This window comes from Dasypus novemcinctus, chromosome 21 (assembly GCF_030445035.2).
Source record: "Dasypus novemcinctus isolate mDasNov1 chromosome 21, mDasNov1.1.hap2, whole genome shotgun sequence".
Classification (NCBI taxonomy): domain Eukaryota; kingdom Metazoa; phylum Chordata; class Mammalia; order Cingulata; family Dasypodidae; genus Dasypus; species Dasypus novemcinctus.
Window position 1 is genome coordinate 43,347,171 of NC_080693.1, and position 14,717 is coordinate 43,361,887.

General features: G+C 38.3%; 1 protein-coding gene across 1 annotated transcript in view; it reads right to left on the reverse strand.

Moving 5' to 3' along the window:
* The window catches only part of USP32 (ubiquitin specific peptidase 32), a 274,526-nt gene that overhangs the window by 95,361 nt on the left and 164,448 nt on the right, over positions 1 to 14,717 (reverse strand). The window contains exons 6-9 of the mRNA XM_004462051.2: positions 5,949 to 6,080; positions 4,447 to 4,554; positions 1,595 to 1,710; positions 954 to 1,016 (exon numbers count right to left, since the gene is read on the reverse strand). Of these exons, the coding sequence (XP_004462108.2) occupies positions 954 to 1,016; positions 1,595 to 1,710; positions 4,447 to 4,554; positions 5,949 to 6,080 (419 nt within the window). The remainder of the gene's footprint in view (positions 1 to 953; positions 1,017 to 1,594; positions 1,711 to 4,446; positions 4,555 to 5,948; positions 6,081 to 14,717) is intronic.

The window sequence follows — 14,717 nt, forward strand, 5'->3', positions numbered from 1 at the left end:
AAGCTTTTCCAGGTTTCTGTTCTTATATACATCAAATAGAAGTAGATACCTTAGTTTTTGGTAGAGAGAGTTGAAAAAAGTAGGAAGACTGCCTGAATTGCCAAACATAGCTAAGCTCTGAAATGCTCATTTAAATTATTAACTTCTATTGAGAATTACTTAATAGGACTATGGTGAATTCCTTCTGTGAAGAAAGAAAGAAAGGAAAGAAAGGAAAGAGAAAGGAAAGAGAGAAAGGAAAGAAAGGAAAGAAAGTAAAAAGAGAGAAAGAAAAGAAAAGAAGAAAAGAAAAGAAAAAAGAAAAGAAAAGTTACTTATTTTTTCTAAACTATTTCAGAAATCATTGTGGTCTATATCTTACCAATATGCTATTGGTACATGTCATGTTTGGGTGAAATGTTACAAATTACTCAAATTGCCTCATATATATAGATTATTTTCAATTTCATAGGGACATATAGACATTGCAGGAATGAAAGCTAAAGAAATATTCCTTAGCAGTTAAGTGTCCCCATCCCTAAAATCACTATTCTCACTTCTCTCACCATATATATATATATATTTTTTTTTACTGTTCTTGAATTTCATATAAATGGAGTCATACTCCATGTTATTATTTTTGTGACTGACTTCTTTTTGCTCAAAACAACGTTAGCCTTATTGTATCATCTTAAAATGGCAGAAATAAAGATTATGAACTATATATTTTAAGGGCTTTTTCTGCTTAACTCTTACAAAATGTCTAGCCTGTCCTTATAATTTATATATATTACATTTAATAGAGATGTTTAAAGATGTAAATGGGTTATCCTTAGAGAAAACTTGGAAGTAATTTTTACAGCACTTGGTGGGGATGATGCAGAAGCGACTCAAGCCTATATGCAAGCTATACATCCTAACTAGGAGTACATGGTATTTTTAGAAAAGGATAAATAAGTTCTAGTTAGACTCACCTTTGTTGTGTCATGTGCATTCAGTATGCCTTCTACAATGTCAAAAGGATCCGCATGTAATTCCTTTAAAAAACAGCAACCCAAAGGAGTAATTAGAAATGAGTGATTAGATATGATTTTTAATTTTATTTTCAGTGGTTAAAGTACACTGTATTTTGGTTAAGTACTTGTTTTAGATTGCGTAATTAAGATTGATTGATTGATTGACTGATTGATTGATTTCCCCCCCTTCCCTCCTCCAGCCCTGCTGTTTTTGCTGTCTGTGTTGTCTTCTCTTCTCATTTTCTCTCCTCTAGGATATACCAGGATTGAATCCTGGAGACCCCTGATGTGGAGAGAGGTTCCCTGTCAATTGCGCCACCTCAGTTCCTAGATCAGCATATTTAGATTCTCATATTTGCTTTTAAAATTAAGGTAATTTTCCAGTTTTATTCTTACTTTACACACAAAAAAGTTCAGTTTATTAAATTTTCTATGCCAAGACTATTGAGTTGAATTCTCTTCCAAATTTTGGATCTTCAACTATGAACATTTTAAGAATTAACTAAAAGCAACAACAAATGTGCTTTTCTTTTAAATGCTCCACTCTATTTTGCTGTTGGAAATTTACATGCAATAAGATGTACATGCTCAGAACTTACAGGGATATCATCAGTACGGTTGTCCTTCCAGACCTCTAAGAGTGCAACCACCATATCTCTCAGTTCAACCCTGGAGAGAACGCCATCACGGTCAACATCAAACACCTTGAAGCAAACTAATAAAAAGAAACTCTCTTTATATTCTGAACTACTAGAATACTTTAGATTATAAAATAATTAAGAAATCATTTTTATATTCTGAGGTACAATAGATTTTTTGGAAGCTGCCCTAAAATAATTATTCAGTTTCTCAATCAAGTATATTCTGGATTAAGTTTTTTTCTTGATCAGACTATTATGTCATTAAAGTGCAGGACTTCCTGAATATGTTTTACAGATCAATCTCTATAAATCATGATTCAGGTCAGGGTATCCTATCCTTCAGTCAAATCTGGAGTTAAATTCCTTACAAATCAGAAAGAAAGGGCCAAATCACTGAACAATATATATCGCAATACCTCACAGGTTTTGAGGTAATAATTTAAGTCCTTAAGAAGTTACTTTTTTTTCTTTTTATTGGAGGTACTGTGTGGCTGGGGATTGAACCTGGGACCTTGTATGTGGGAAGCTGGCACTCAACCACTGAGACACACTGGCTCCCCTGAGTTAGTTTTTTCATTTGTTTGCTTGGTGTTTATTTTTTAGGAAGCACCAGGCATAAAATCCAGGACCATCCACATGGGAAGTAGGCATTCAACTGCTTGCGCCACATCCACTCCTTAATTTTTTTTTTTTTAAATTTCTCTGCCCCCCACCCAGTTGTCTGCTTTCTGTGTCCATTCACTGTGTGTTCTTCCGTGACCACTTCTATCCTTATCAGTGGCACCGGGAATCTGTGTTTCTTTTTGTTGCATCATCTTGTTGTGTCAGCTCTCCATGTGGGCGGTGCCATCCTTGGGCTGGCTGCACTTTCTTTCATACCGGGAGGCTCTCCTTATGGGGCACACCCCTTGAGCATGGGGCTCCCCTACACGAGGGACACCCCTGCGTGGCACAGCACTCCCTGCGCGCATCAGCACTACGCATGGGCCAGCTCCACATGGGTCAGGGAGGCCCAGGGTTTGAACCACAGACCTCCCATTTGGTAGGCGCATGCCCTATCCATTCGGCCAAGTTCGCTTCCCCCTTAGTTAATTTTTAATATACAAAACTGATTGCTGCAGAGTTGTTTCTTGTAATTCTGGAGATTTTCCACATATCATAAGAATCAGTGACAAGTTGGTAAAAAGACAGCTTGTTTCCACTTTGCCTCTCCAATTTAACTAATATACAGTGAATTGCTTGTCCAAAACAATTTAAACTCTTCAATGAGTTTATAAACAACATGCTAAGATCAGAAAATCAGCACTTTGCTAATTATCTCCAAAGGGCTCAATTTAGTTTAACTTCCATTAGTCCATGAGCAAAGAAGAAACAAAAGAATAAATAAAAGAAATAGTCTAAATTGAGAAGCAGTGATTTTAACCTCCTTATTTAACATGGGACTTTAGGGAAGTGGATTTGGCCCAGTGGTTAGGGCCTCCGTCTACCACATGGGAGGTTCACGGTTCAAACCCCGGGCCTCCTTCACCCATGTAGAGGTGGCCCATGTGCAGTGCTGATGTGCACAAGGAGTGTCCTGCCATGCAGGGGTGCCCCCGCGTAGGGGAGCCCCATGCTCAAGGAGTGTGTCCTGTAAGGAGAGCCGCCCAGCACAAAAGAAAGTGCAGCCTGCCTAAGAATGATGCCGCCCACACGGAGAGCTGACACAACAAGATGATGCAACAAAAAGAAACACAGATTCCCGTGCCGCTGACAACATCAGAAGCAGACAGAGAAGACACAGTAAATAGACACAGAGAACAGACAACCGGGGGTGGGGTGCGGGGGAGAAATAAAATAAATAAATAAATCTTAAAAAAAAAAAAGATAACTATTTTTTTAAAAATGAGACTTTAATGGAAACAATCAATTGGTTAAATATGGTTTAAGGTTAAAATCTAGAATAAAGTCTTATCTTATAATCCTGGTTAATATATAAATGAGATTTAATAATCTATCATAAAGCCAATTCAGAGTAATATATAATCAGGGAATAAAGAAAGGAATCTGAATTTTAAGATTAAAAATTTATCTATTTCAATACCCCTATAGCAGAATATTTATACTAGTAAGTCAAGTGAGAGCATCATAGTACAATAATACTAAGTTCAAAATATCAAACACCACTTCTGAAATAGGCAACTATTGTGAAGTTTATTTTAGAAAGACACAGAGATAAAGACCCTAGTAAGTATGTCTGAGTTATGCTCTAATTAAATGTAAATTGCTACATTTTCTCAAATATGATTAAGATTTAGTAATAAATTTACTTATGCTTACAAATTATGCTTTAACACATTAGCTACATTTAAAAGACACTTCAGTATTTAATAAAATTGTGTTTTGATCATATATTTCATTTGCCAATAAAATATTAATGTATGCAAGTAACAGAAAATGATTTATACTTCAAACTATGCAAGGCACAAAATTCTCTATGTAACTAACCAGAAAATATATTTCCAAAATGTTTAAAATTTTCAAATATATCACTGATTTGGTTCATTTATCATGAATTTAAAATTGATCAGGAAAATAAACTCCATTAGTAAAAACAAAGATACCAAACTAATCCTCAGTTAAAAAAAAGTGAATAGAAATTAATTCTTTAGGCTGACCTTAATAAAACTTCAACATAAGATAATATTTGCTAACCTGGCAAAGTTATAAAAATTCAATCCTTAATCCACAGATAATTTTATATGAATGAATGCTTATTTTTTTCTCTTTGCATAGTTTGCAATTTTTGTAAAAATGCTTAAAACACTTACATTTTTGTCTTTCAGCCAGAGGTCCCCTGCAACAGGCTGATAACCCACAGGATATCTCCTTAAAATCTATGTGATTGTCACGATTTTCATCAAAAGCATTAAACAATCCTGTAAAATAGGAAAGAGATACCATAAACCACAGTCAACAAACCTTCCAATGTCAATACTGGCGAATTTATGAAAAGAGGCATGACTCCTTCTCAGAAACCTGATGAATTAAAAAAAAAATGCTTATCAGTAGTTCTCGCTGTCTCAGGAAGAATAGTTTCCTTTTTCTCTGGGTAAAATTATAACAAAAACTTTTGAACATAGAAGAAAATATATCACTATCCTTTAGTGCCTAGTTATGGCTGCGTCTATGTTTATCTTTTATCAATTCTAGCAGCTAAAAATGCCTATAGTATATAGAAAAGCAAAAATTGGTAAAAAAAAAAAAAGGATCAGAAATTACAACTATTATACCTACCAAGAAAGACTGAGAAGTAAAAGGAAAAAAAGGAAGAAATTTGAACTTTTTTCCTCAAATAAATATTCAAAGACAGACAGTGATGTTATTAAGCCTCCAACCATTTCATTAAAACAAAGAATTTACAAGAGATTCTCTACTGCCGTATTTTCTTTGTGCTAGTTACAGTTAAGAGCACGAAGAAAATACCTTTGGATTTCAAATATTTTATAAAAATATAATTTTGGAATGACATTTTTTCCAAATAAAATATCAATCTCCAATTCTAAAAAGTAAAAACACAACTGCACTGGTGAAGTGGGGAGAGTTTTTGTGGTAGTATACCTAATTATTCTTTGTATTCTTCCTTAAAGAAAATTCAGGACACTTAAAAACTTCAGAGCTACAAGAGAAGGTCTAGTCCAGTGATTTTTTTTTCAAATAGGTAAATTACATTTACCATATAAAGAAAATAAAAAATAGGTCAAAAGAACACAGGAATGGTACAAGTGTCAAAACAGAAGGTGAAAATAATGTTGACATCATGAACGCAAGAACCATTCATGTCCTGAAGGGAAAGAGTGATTTCTTAAACTTTCTGTTCGAGAAAGATACAGCAGTGGAACCTTCTTATGCAAAAGAGAAAAAAAGTAGAGATATTCTAGCTGAGGAAGAAGTGGCATCATGTGTGGAAACCTGAAATTCTGCCCATTCAGTGGCCACTACCCCAATACCTACAGCACCAGTTGCTGAGGCACCTCACTGGAGCACAATTTCATATCCACAGATTTGGTGAAATTTATTTCATAAATAAAGATATTTAAATATATAGAGAGAAACTAATTTAGGCAAGGTTGCACAAATAGAATCTGAAGACCAGGTCTAGAATACCATCTTATTTCCCATTACACTACTTAACAAACTTGCAAACCTATAACAAGGTTAAGGCAAACTTATAACATGGCATTTTAAGAGTTAAAATGTGTTAGTCAGCAATAAGAGGTAGACTGAGGTGTGTTTACCAATGAACATTTGTAGAAAATGAAATGACTCCTACCTTCACTCAGAGATGGTCGAATAGGTGGTGAAACCAATGGACCAAATGTCTCTAAATCAAATCGTCCAGTCCGGGATTGAGCCTTCAGCAACCAATAGCGTTTCTCCAGATCAATGATGTCTGATTCCTCCACTGAGAGTCAAAGCAAACATGATTATAAACCTCAGATATTTCTTCTCGGCAGTTAATTCACCTTGATAATATAATTTCCAAGGATATATTTTAATTTTCCAATTCAATTATTAAAAAGTCATGATCAAGACAACCAGCAAGATGTTGGCAGAGTAAGGAGGTCCTAGCATCAGCTCCTGCTACAGGGCAGTTAGTAAACACCCACAGCTATCTGGGGCTAGCTGAAGCATCTGTTTGGGGGCTACAGGAGGCCAGAAAAGCATCCTGCAACATACTTGAAGGAATGGAAGGAGGAGACTGCCCATCTGCAGAGAAGACTCCTAAGTAGAGCACTCCACGCCTTGGAGGCCAGTGCCCATCCTCCACTGGAAGCACAAGCTGCCCCGGGAGCTGCTCTGTGGATGGAATTGAAAGCTCCAGTTCCCAAAAATGGGGGAGGAAGAGACAGTTGGGCACCAACTTCAGCTACTGATGAGTAAATTCAGCAGGCTAAAGTATAATCCTGAGAACAGTTAAAGTTTGAGACTGTCAAGTCAGAAAAAGGCCAGTAGTCACCATCTTAAATCTGTGCCTGGCAAGAGGGTAAGTGAGGCGAACTGAAAATCACTGTGCTGGTGGGGACCAGCTTCTTTTCATCCAGGTCAGACTGCAATTCTAGCCTAGGCCCCAGCCCTACCTCCAGCAGAGAGGAAGCTGGGGAGACCTCTGCCAGCCTCTCTGAGAAATTACCAACCAAGCCATGGAGGCAAGTGATTAACCTACTCTGGCAGCCTGAGCCGCTCCAGGAGCTATTCTGTGGCTGGAATTGGAAGCTCCATTTCTCAAAAATCAGGGGAGGAGGAGACGGTGTGTTGCAGATTTCGGCTAATGATTGGTAGACTCGGCTGGCTAAGATATAACCATGGGAACATCTGGGGTGTGAATCTGCCAAAGTCAGAAAGAGGCCAGTGGCCACCATTCTGACTCCACCCTGGTCTGAGGGGAAGCCAGGACCAAAAATCACAGCAATGGTAGGAACGAGTTTCTTTTACCTAGATCGGCCTGCAGGCCTAGACTAGGCTTCAGCCCCACCTCTGGCAAGGAGGAGACTGGCAGGTGCTGCATCAGCCTACCCAGGTAACTGTGGTATCTTTGACTGGCACAGACTGAAAATCGGAAGCCTACAGGGGCAACTGCAGGCATCTTGGACCCACACTACATAGATTGCTGCCCAGTGTAGTGTAGGGTAGGGCTGCAGGCCGATTTGGGTGAAAGGAACTGGTCCCTACCATCATTGTGATTTTCGGTCAGCCTGGCTCTCCTCATGCTGAGGGCAGAGTCAAAATGGCAGCTATCAGCCTCTTTCCAACTTGGACAGTTTCAAACTTAAGCTGTTCGTAGGGTCATTCTTTAGCCAGCCAAATTTACTAATCGGTAGCTGAAATCGGTGGCCAATCATCTCTGTTTCTAAAACCCTGTTTTTGGAAAATGGGAGTTTCCAATTCCGGGGATAGGATAGTTCCTGGAGTGGCTTGCACTGACAAAGTAGGATGATTACTGCCCTCTGCGGCATGGCCTACAATTTCCAGGAGTGTCTGGCATAGATCTCTCCAGCTTCCTCCCTGCTGAAGGTGAGGCAGGGGCTTATACTAGAGCTGCAATCTGACCTAGATGGAAAGAAGCTGGTTCCTACCAGCACTGTGATTTTCAGTCTGCCCCACTTCATCTAGTGCCAGGCGTGGAGTTAAGATGGAGACTACCAGCCTCTTACTTGGACAGGTTCAAATTTTAGGTGTTCTCAGGATTATACTTTCACCCACTGAATTTATTAATCAGTAGATGAAGCTGGTGCCCAACCCTCTCTTCCTCCCCAGTTTTTGGGAAGCAGAGCTTCCAATTCCAGCCGCGGAATACCCAAGGAAGCTTATGCCTCCAGTGGAGGATGGTTACCAGTCTCCATGGTGTGGAGTGTTCTACTTATGAATCTTTTCTGCAAATGGGCAGTCTCCTACTTCCATTTCTTCAAGGATGTTCCAGGATGCTCTTCTGGTCTCCTGGAACCCACAAACAAGTGCTTCTGACAGCTCTGGGTGTTTACTAACTGCCCTGTAGCAGGAGCTGACTCTAGGAGCTCTGCTACCATCTTACTGGTTCAGATGGCTCTGTTTTTACCAAAGTCTGATGAAGGAAAATGCATAGCATGAATTATTAGTTTGGTGTACAAGGAATTGTGGTTTTGGACTGTGAATTTTAAATCATTCAAACTAGGCTCAAGCACATCTTGATTAATTAAAATAGGAACCATTACAGTCAACACATTTTTCCCAATGAAAAATAAGTTTGTTTATTCCCTTTTTTTAATTTCTCTCCCCTTCCCCCCACCCCCGCCCCATCCTGCCCCAGTTGTTTTGTTCTCTGTGTCCATTCGCTATGTGTTTTTCTGTGTCCGCTTCTATTCTTGTCAGAGGCACTGGGAATCTGTGTCTCTTTTTGTTGTGTCATCTTGCTGCATCAGCTCTCCCTGTGTGCGGCTGCCACTCCTGGGCAGGCTGAACTTTCTTTTGCGCTGGGTGGCTCTCTCCTATGCGGGGGACACCCCTGCATGGCAGGGCACTCCTTGCACGCGTCAGGACTGCGCACGGGTCAGGAGGCCCTGGGTTTGAACCATGGACCTCTCACGTGGTAGGCGGACGCTCTATCTGTTGAGCCAAGTCCACTTCCCTGTTTATTCCTTTAGTGTAAAAATCTTCGGGATTCAATGACCTCTTAGAAAGTATTTTCTGCACCATGCTGGTTGTAGAAGCGTTTTCTCTGCAAAAAGTTGTCAAAATGTTTGAAGAAGTGGTAGTCAGTTGGCGAGAGGTCAGATGAATATGGCGGATGAAGCAAAACTTCATATCCCAATTCATTCAACTTTTGAAGCACTGGTTTGTGCAACATGTAGTTGGGCATTGTCATGGAGAAGAATTGGGCCCTTTTCGCTGACCAATGCAGGCATTGCAGTTTTCAGTACATCTCATTGATTTGCTGAGCATACTTCTCAGATATAATGGTTTTGTCAGGATTAAGAAAGCTGTAGTGGATCAGACCACCAAACAGTGAATGTGACTATTTTTTTTGGTGCAAGTTTAGCTTTGTGAAGTGCTCTGGGGCTTCTTCTCAGTCCAACCACTGAGCTGGTCATTGCCAGGTGTCATACCAAACTCACTTTTCATACATATGACAATCTAATCAAGAAATCGTTCAACGTTGTTGCGTAGAATGAGAGGACAACTCTTCCAAATGACAAAATTTTTTTGAATTTTGGTCAGCTCATGAGGCACCAATTTATCAAGCTTTTCACCTTTTCAGTTTATTTATTTCACTCCCCCTGCCTCCCACCCTTCCCCCCCCCCCATAGTCTGCTCTCTGTGTCCATTTGCTATGTACTCTACTGTGTCTGCTTGTATTCTTGTCAAGCAGCACTGGGAATCTGTGTCTCTTTTGTTGCGTTATCTTGCTCTGAGTATGCAGCAGCACTCCTGGGGGGCTAAGCTTTTTTCACGCAGGGCAGCTCTCTTTGCAGCACGCACTTACTGCGCATAGGGCTCCCCCCTACGTGGCGGACACCCCTGCATGGCACGGCACTCCTTGAGTGTAGCAACATTGCACATGGGCCAGCTCACCACACAGGTACCGAACCCTGGACTTCCTATATGGTAGGTGGATGCTCTATCAGTTGGGCCACATCTGCTTCCCTCACCTTTCTAATTTGCTTTAAATGCCTAATGAGCATAGAATAGTCAACACTGAGTTCTTCAGCAACTTCTCATATAGTTGTAAGAGGATCAGTTTCGATGATTGCTCTCAGTTGGTCATTGTTAACTTCCAGTGGCCAGCTACTATGCTCATCTTTAAGACTATTGTCTCCTTTGGAAAACTTCTTGAACCACCACTGCACTGTACGTTTCTTAGCAGTTCCTGGCCAAATGCGTTGTTGATGTTGCAAAAGTTGTCTCCACTGCTTTATGACCTATTTTGAACTCAAATAAGAAACTCACTCAAATTTGCTTTTTGTCTAACATCATTTCCACAGTCTAAAATAAATATAGGAAAACGAATGTGGCTCAACCAGTTGGACTCCCATCTACCATAAGGGAGGTCCAGGGTTCAATATTCAGGGCTTCCTGGTAAGGGCAAGCTGGCCCATGCAGAAAGCTGGCCCATGTGGAGTGCTGGCCCATACAGGAGTGCTGGCTGACGTGGAGAGCTGGCACGGCAGGATGACGCAACAAGAGACACAGAGGAGAGAAAATAAGAAGTAACGGAATGGGGAGTTGAGGTGATGCAATAGAGTAATTGCTGCTCTCCCACTCCAGAAGGTCCGGGTATCAGTTCCCGGAGCCGCCTAATGAGAATACAAGCAGACACAGAAGAATACACAGCAAATGGACACAGAGAGTAGACAACAGGGGGAAACGGGGTGGGGGGGGGGGGGGGGGAGAAATAAAATAAATCTTAAAAAAAAATAAAATAAATAGCAAGTAATAAGTCATTAGCAAAAAAAAAAAGCGAGAAATGCATATTAAAATGATGTATAACATAACCACATTTATTTAAGAATGTATTCCAATATCAAACAACAAATTTCAACAATGCAAAACCACAATTTCTTTTGCACCAACCTAATGTTTGAATCTGTCTTTTTCCATTATCATTAAAGTTTTAGACATAGGAACACTTATTCTGGAGAACCTGGGCAATACTTCTGCTTGTAAGATAAATTTTTCATGCAAAGCATATAAATCTAATATAAATCTAGATGGTAGCATTATTCTACAGTGTTTGGACTATGCTTTGATAAGTTATGGTTTATACTTAAGATTAGAATTCTGAGCAAAATGTTTTTGATGCATAAATTTTATTTAATCCAAATATATGGATGGATACATTTTAAAGACATAAACTGAAAGGGAAATTCTTGAATAGTAAATAACTTGGTCTATGTTATTAAAATGTTCACTCATTGACTTTTGCTTTATGATGAAGGAAATAAGTAATTGCTTTCTCGCCTAGAAATATTCTGCTTTTACTATTCACTCTGTTTTTCTTGCTTTTATAGAGAAAGTTTGTCACAAGACTTAAATATTCATTTTGATTCAAAGTTGTGATTTTGTTATCAGTGGAATCTCTGAAAGCTTAGCCGAAAATCCATGCAAATGTGAACATTCTGAAGTTTCTTTTAATTCTGACTTGTGCTTAAGGTTTTCGCTTTAAAGAAGTTATAACAATGATAGTTGCCTCCTTCAGTATTTGTCAGATGTGGGAAGTATTGATAAATGTCACAATGATGGTTTTATTTTTTAGATTATTACTGTAGGTAGGTTAGTCCTTACCACAAGTGAATCAGTTTTTTAAATGTGCATTCTTTCAAATTAGTGGATTTTACAGATATCATAATAAATTGTACTGCTATATTAAAAAAATAGGGGATGGTGTGGGAGAGGGAATTCCTCATACTTTCAATGTAACTTTTCTGTAATCTAAAACCTCTTTAAAAATAAAGTTTATTATATTAAGAAAATTTGCAGGTTTCAACAAAAGATCACAAAGCATACAAAGAAGTAGGAAATTATGGCCAAGGCAGGAGAAGATTAAAGCATCAGAAACTATCAATGAGGAAGACCAGACCTGGTACATACCAGACAAAGACATTAAAAAAATAGTCCTATATATACTCAATGGACAAAGAAGTAAGGGAAATTAGGAAAAAAAAAGATAAACGCAAAGAGAATAGCAATAGAGAGATGGAAACTATATGAAAAGGAACCAAAAAGAGCTGAAGACCACAAAAGCAGAAATTAATATTCTAGAGGGGTTCAAAAGCATTTTGGAGCTTGCAAAAAAAGAATCAGGGACCTTGAAGATAAGACTATTGAAGTCATTCAGTCTGAGGAGAAGAAAAATGAATAAAGAATAGTAAACAGCCTGGGGAACATGTGGTACACCATTAAGAATACCAATATATTCACTGTGGGAACCCCAGAAACAGGAAAAAAGATAAAGAGTCAAAGAGAGTATTCAAAGAAATAAAGGCCAAAAACTTACCAAATGTAATGAAAGACATGAATATACACATCCAAGATGCTCAAAGAATTCCAAACAAGATAAAACTGAAACAGATCCATGCCAGGGCGTTTTATAAAACTGTCAAATACTAAAGATAAAGCGAGAATGCGGAATGCCATGAGAGAAGCAATGTGTCATGTAAAAGGGAGGCTCAAACAGATAAAGTGCTGATTTCTCATCAAAAACCACAGAGGGAATCAGATGTGGTGCAACCAGTTGGGCGCCCGACTACAACATGGAAGGTCCTGGGTTTGGGTCCTGGTGCCTTCTAAAGAAGAAGAACCCATACCTGCTGCAACGAGCTAGACACCATACCCCACTGTGATGTGAGCAAACACCTAAATGAGTAAATGCCACAAGCCAGCAGACGCTGCAGCCTGAAGGGAGTAGATGTGGCTCAAGCCTTTGGACAATTGCCTCCCATGTGGGAGATCCTGGGTTTGGTTCCTGGTGCCTCCTGGAGAAGGTGAGCAAACAATGAGCAGACAGATAAGAGAACAATCTTGGGGGGAATAGGGGGATAAAAATAAATTAATCAATTAATCTTAAAAAGAAAGAAAGAAACCATGGAGGCAAGAAGGCAGGAGATAACATATTTAAAGTGCTAAAGGAAGAAAATCTCCAACCAAGAATATCCAGCAAAAATGTCTTTCATAAATGAGGGAGAGATGAAGACATTTCCAGAAAACAGAAGCTGAAGGCAGTTTGTCACCACTAAACCAGCCCTATAAGAAATGCTAAAGGGGGTTCTGCAGGTTGAAGGGAAAGGATACTAGATAATAGATGCATGAAGAAATAACAACTTTTGGTAAGGGTAATGACATAGGATAATATAAATGCCAGTACTATTGTATTTTTACTTCTTACAGGATCTATAAGGCAAAAACATGGTTTTGGACACATAATGTATAAATATACAGTTTGTGATAAGAACTACTATTGAAATTAAGATATCTTAGCAAATGAGATTGTTATAGATTTAGTATGTTAAATTTATGCTCCATGATAACTACAAGAGAATATGCAGACTTATATAGTGTGGTGATTTGGACCTATGTACCCCAGAAAAAAACATGTTCTTAAACTTACTCCATTTCTGTGGGTATGACCTTTTGATGAGATTATTTCAGTTAAGGTATGAACCAACTCAGTCAGGATGGGTGTAGGGTTTTTATTTGGGGAATGGGGAAAGTTTTAGTGATGGAAGGTGGTGAGGATACCACAACATTGTGTCTGTGATTAATCCAAAAGAATGGTATTCTGGAGAGTGGTTGAGATGGGAAAGTTTGTGTTGTTTATTATGTTCACACACACACACAAAAAGCAAATTAAGAGACAACGACAATTAAATGCAATATGTGATCCTGTATTGGATCTAACAACAGAGGGAAAAAGGCTCAAAAGGACATTACTTGGATATATGGAAAAACTGGAATATTGACTATAAGCTTTATATCAATGGTAAATTTCTTGAAATACTGGTAACTGTACTTAAGGTAGCTACGTAAGTGAACAACCTTTTTTTTTAGGATACGTACATGGCAGTATGGAGTGTTCAAGGAGCATGACATATAAACCTACCCTCAAGTGTTCAAACACTATTTATTAAGTAAATAGATATGTGATAGGCAGAGAGAAAGAAAAGAATGATAAAGTAAGTGTGTCAAAATGTAAACTTATTCTATCTGGGTATCTGAGGGTATAGGAGTATTTGGAGTTCTCTGTATGAGGTTTGTGTTATTTTTTAACTTCCCTATAAGTTTTAACATATTTCAAACTAAAAAGTTAAAAAAAAGACAACCAACAGAATGGGAGAAAATACTTTCAAATGATCTGATGAGGGCTTAATTTTTAGAATATACAAAGTCATCTTACAATTCAACAAAAAGACAATTCAATTTTTAAAACGGGCAAATGACTTCAATAGACATTTTCCCAAAGAGAATATACAAATGGACAAAAAAAAAACAAAACAAAAAAAAACAGAAGAGATGTTAAACATAATCAGTTTATGAAGGCAATGCTAATGAAAGCCACAATGAGAAACCATTTCACACCAACCAGGATAGCTATTTTTTTAAAAATGGAAAATGACAAGTGTTGGCAAGGATGAAGAAAGACTGGCACCCTCATGAATTGTAAGCAGTATGGCAGTTCATTTCAAGTTAAATATAAAATTTCCATATGACCTGGAAATTCCCTTCCTAGGTAGATAACACAAGAAATTGAAAACAGAGACTCAGATACTTGTACAGAAATGTTCATTGCAGCACTATTCATATTAGCTAAAAGTTGGAAACAATGCAATTATATATCAAGAGATAAGTGGATAAGTAAAATGTGATACATACACACAAAATGGAATGTTATTTGGCCATAAGAAGGAATGAAGTTCTGAGGCATGCTTCAACATGGATTAACCTCAAAAATATTATGCTGTGTAAAATAAGCAAGGCACATAAGAACAAATACATATGATTTAACTTATATGAAATATCTAGAAACAGAAAATTTGTAGAGACAAAAACTAGATTACAGGCTCCCAGGGTT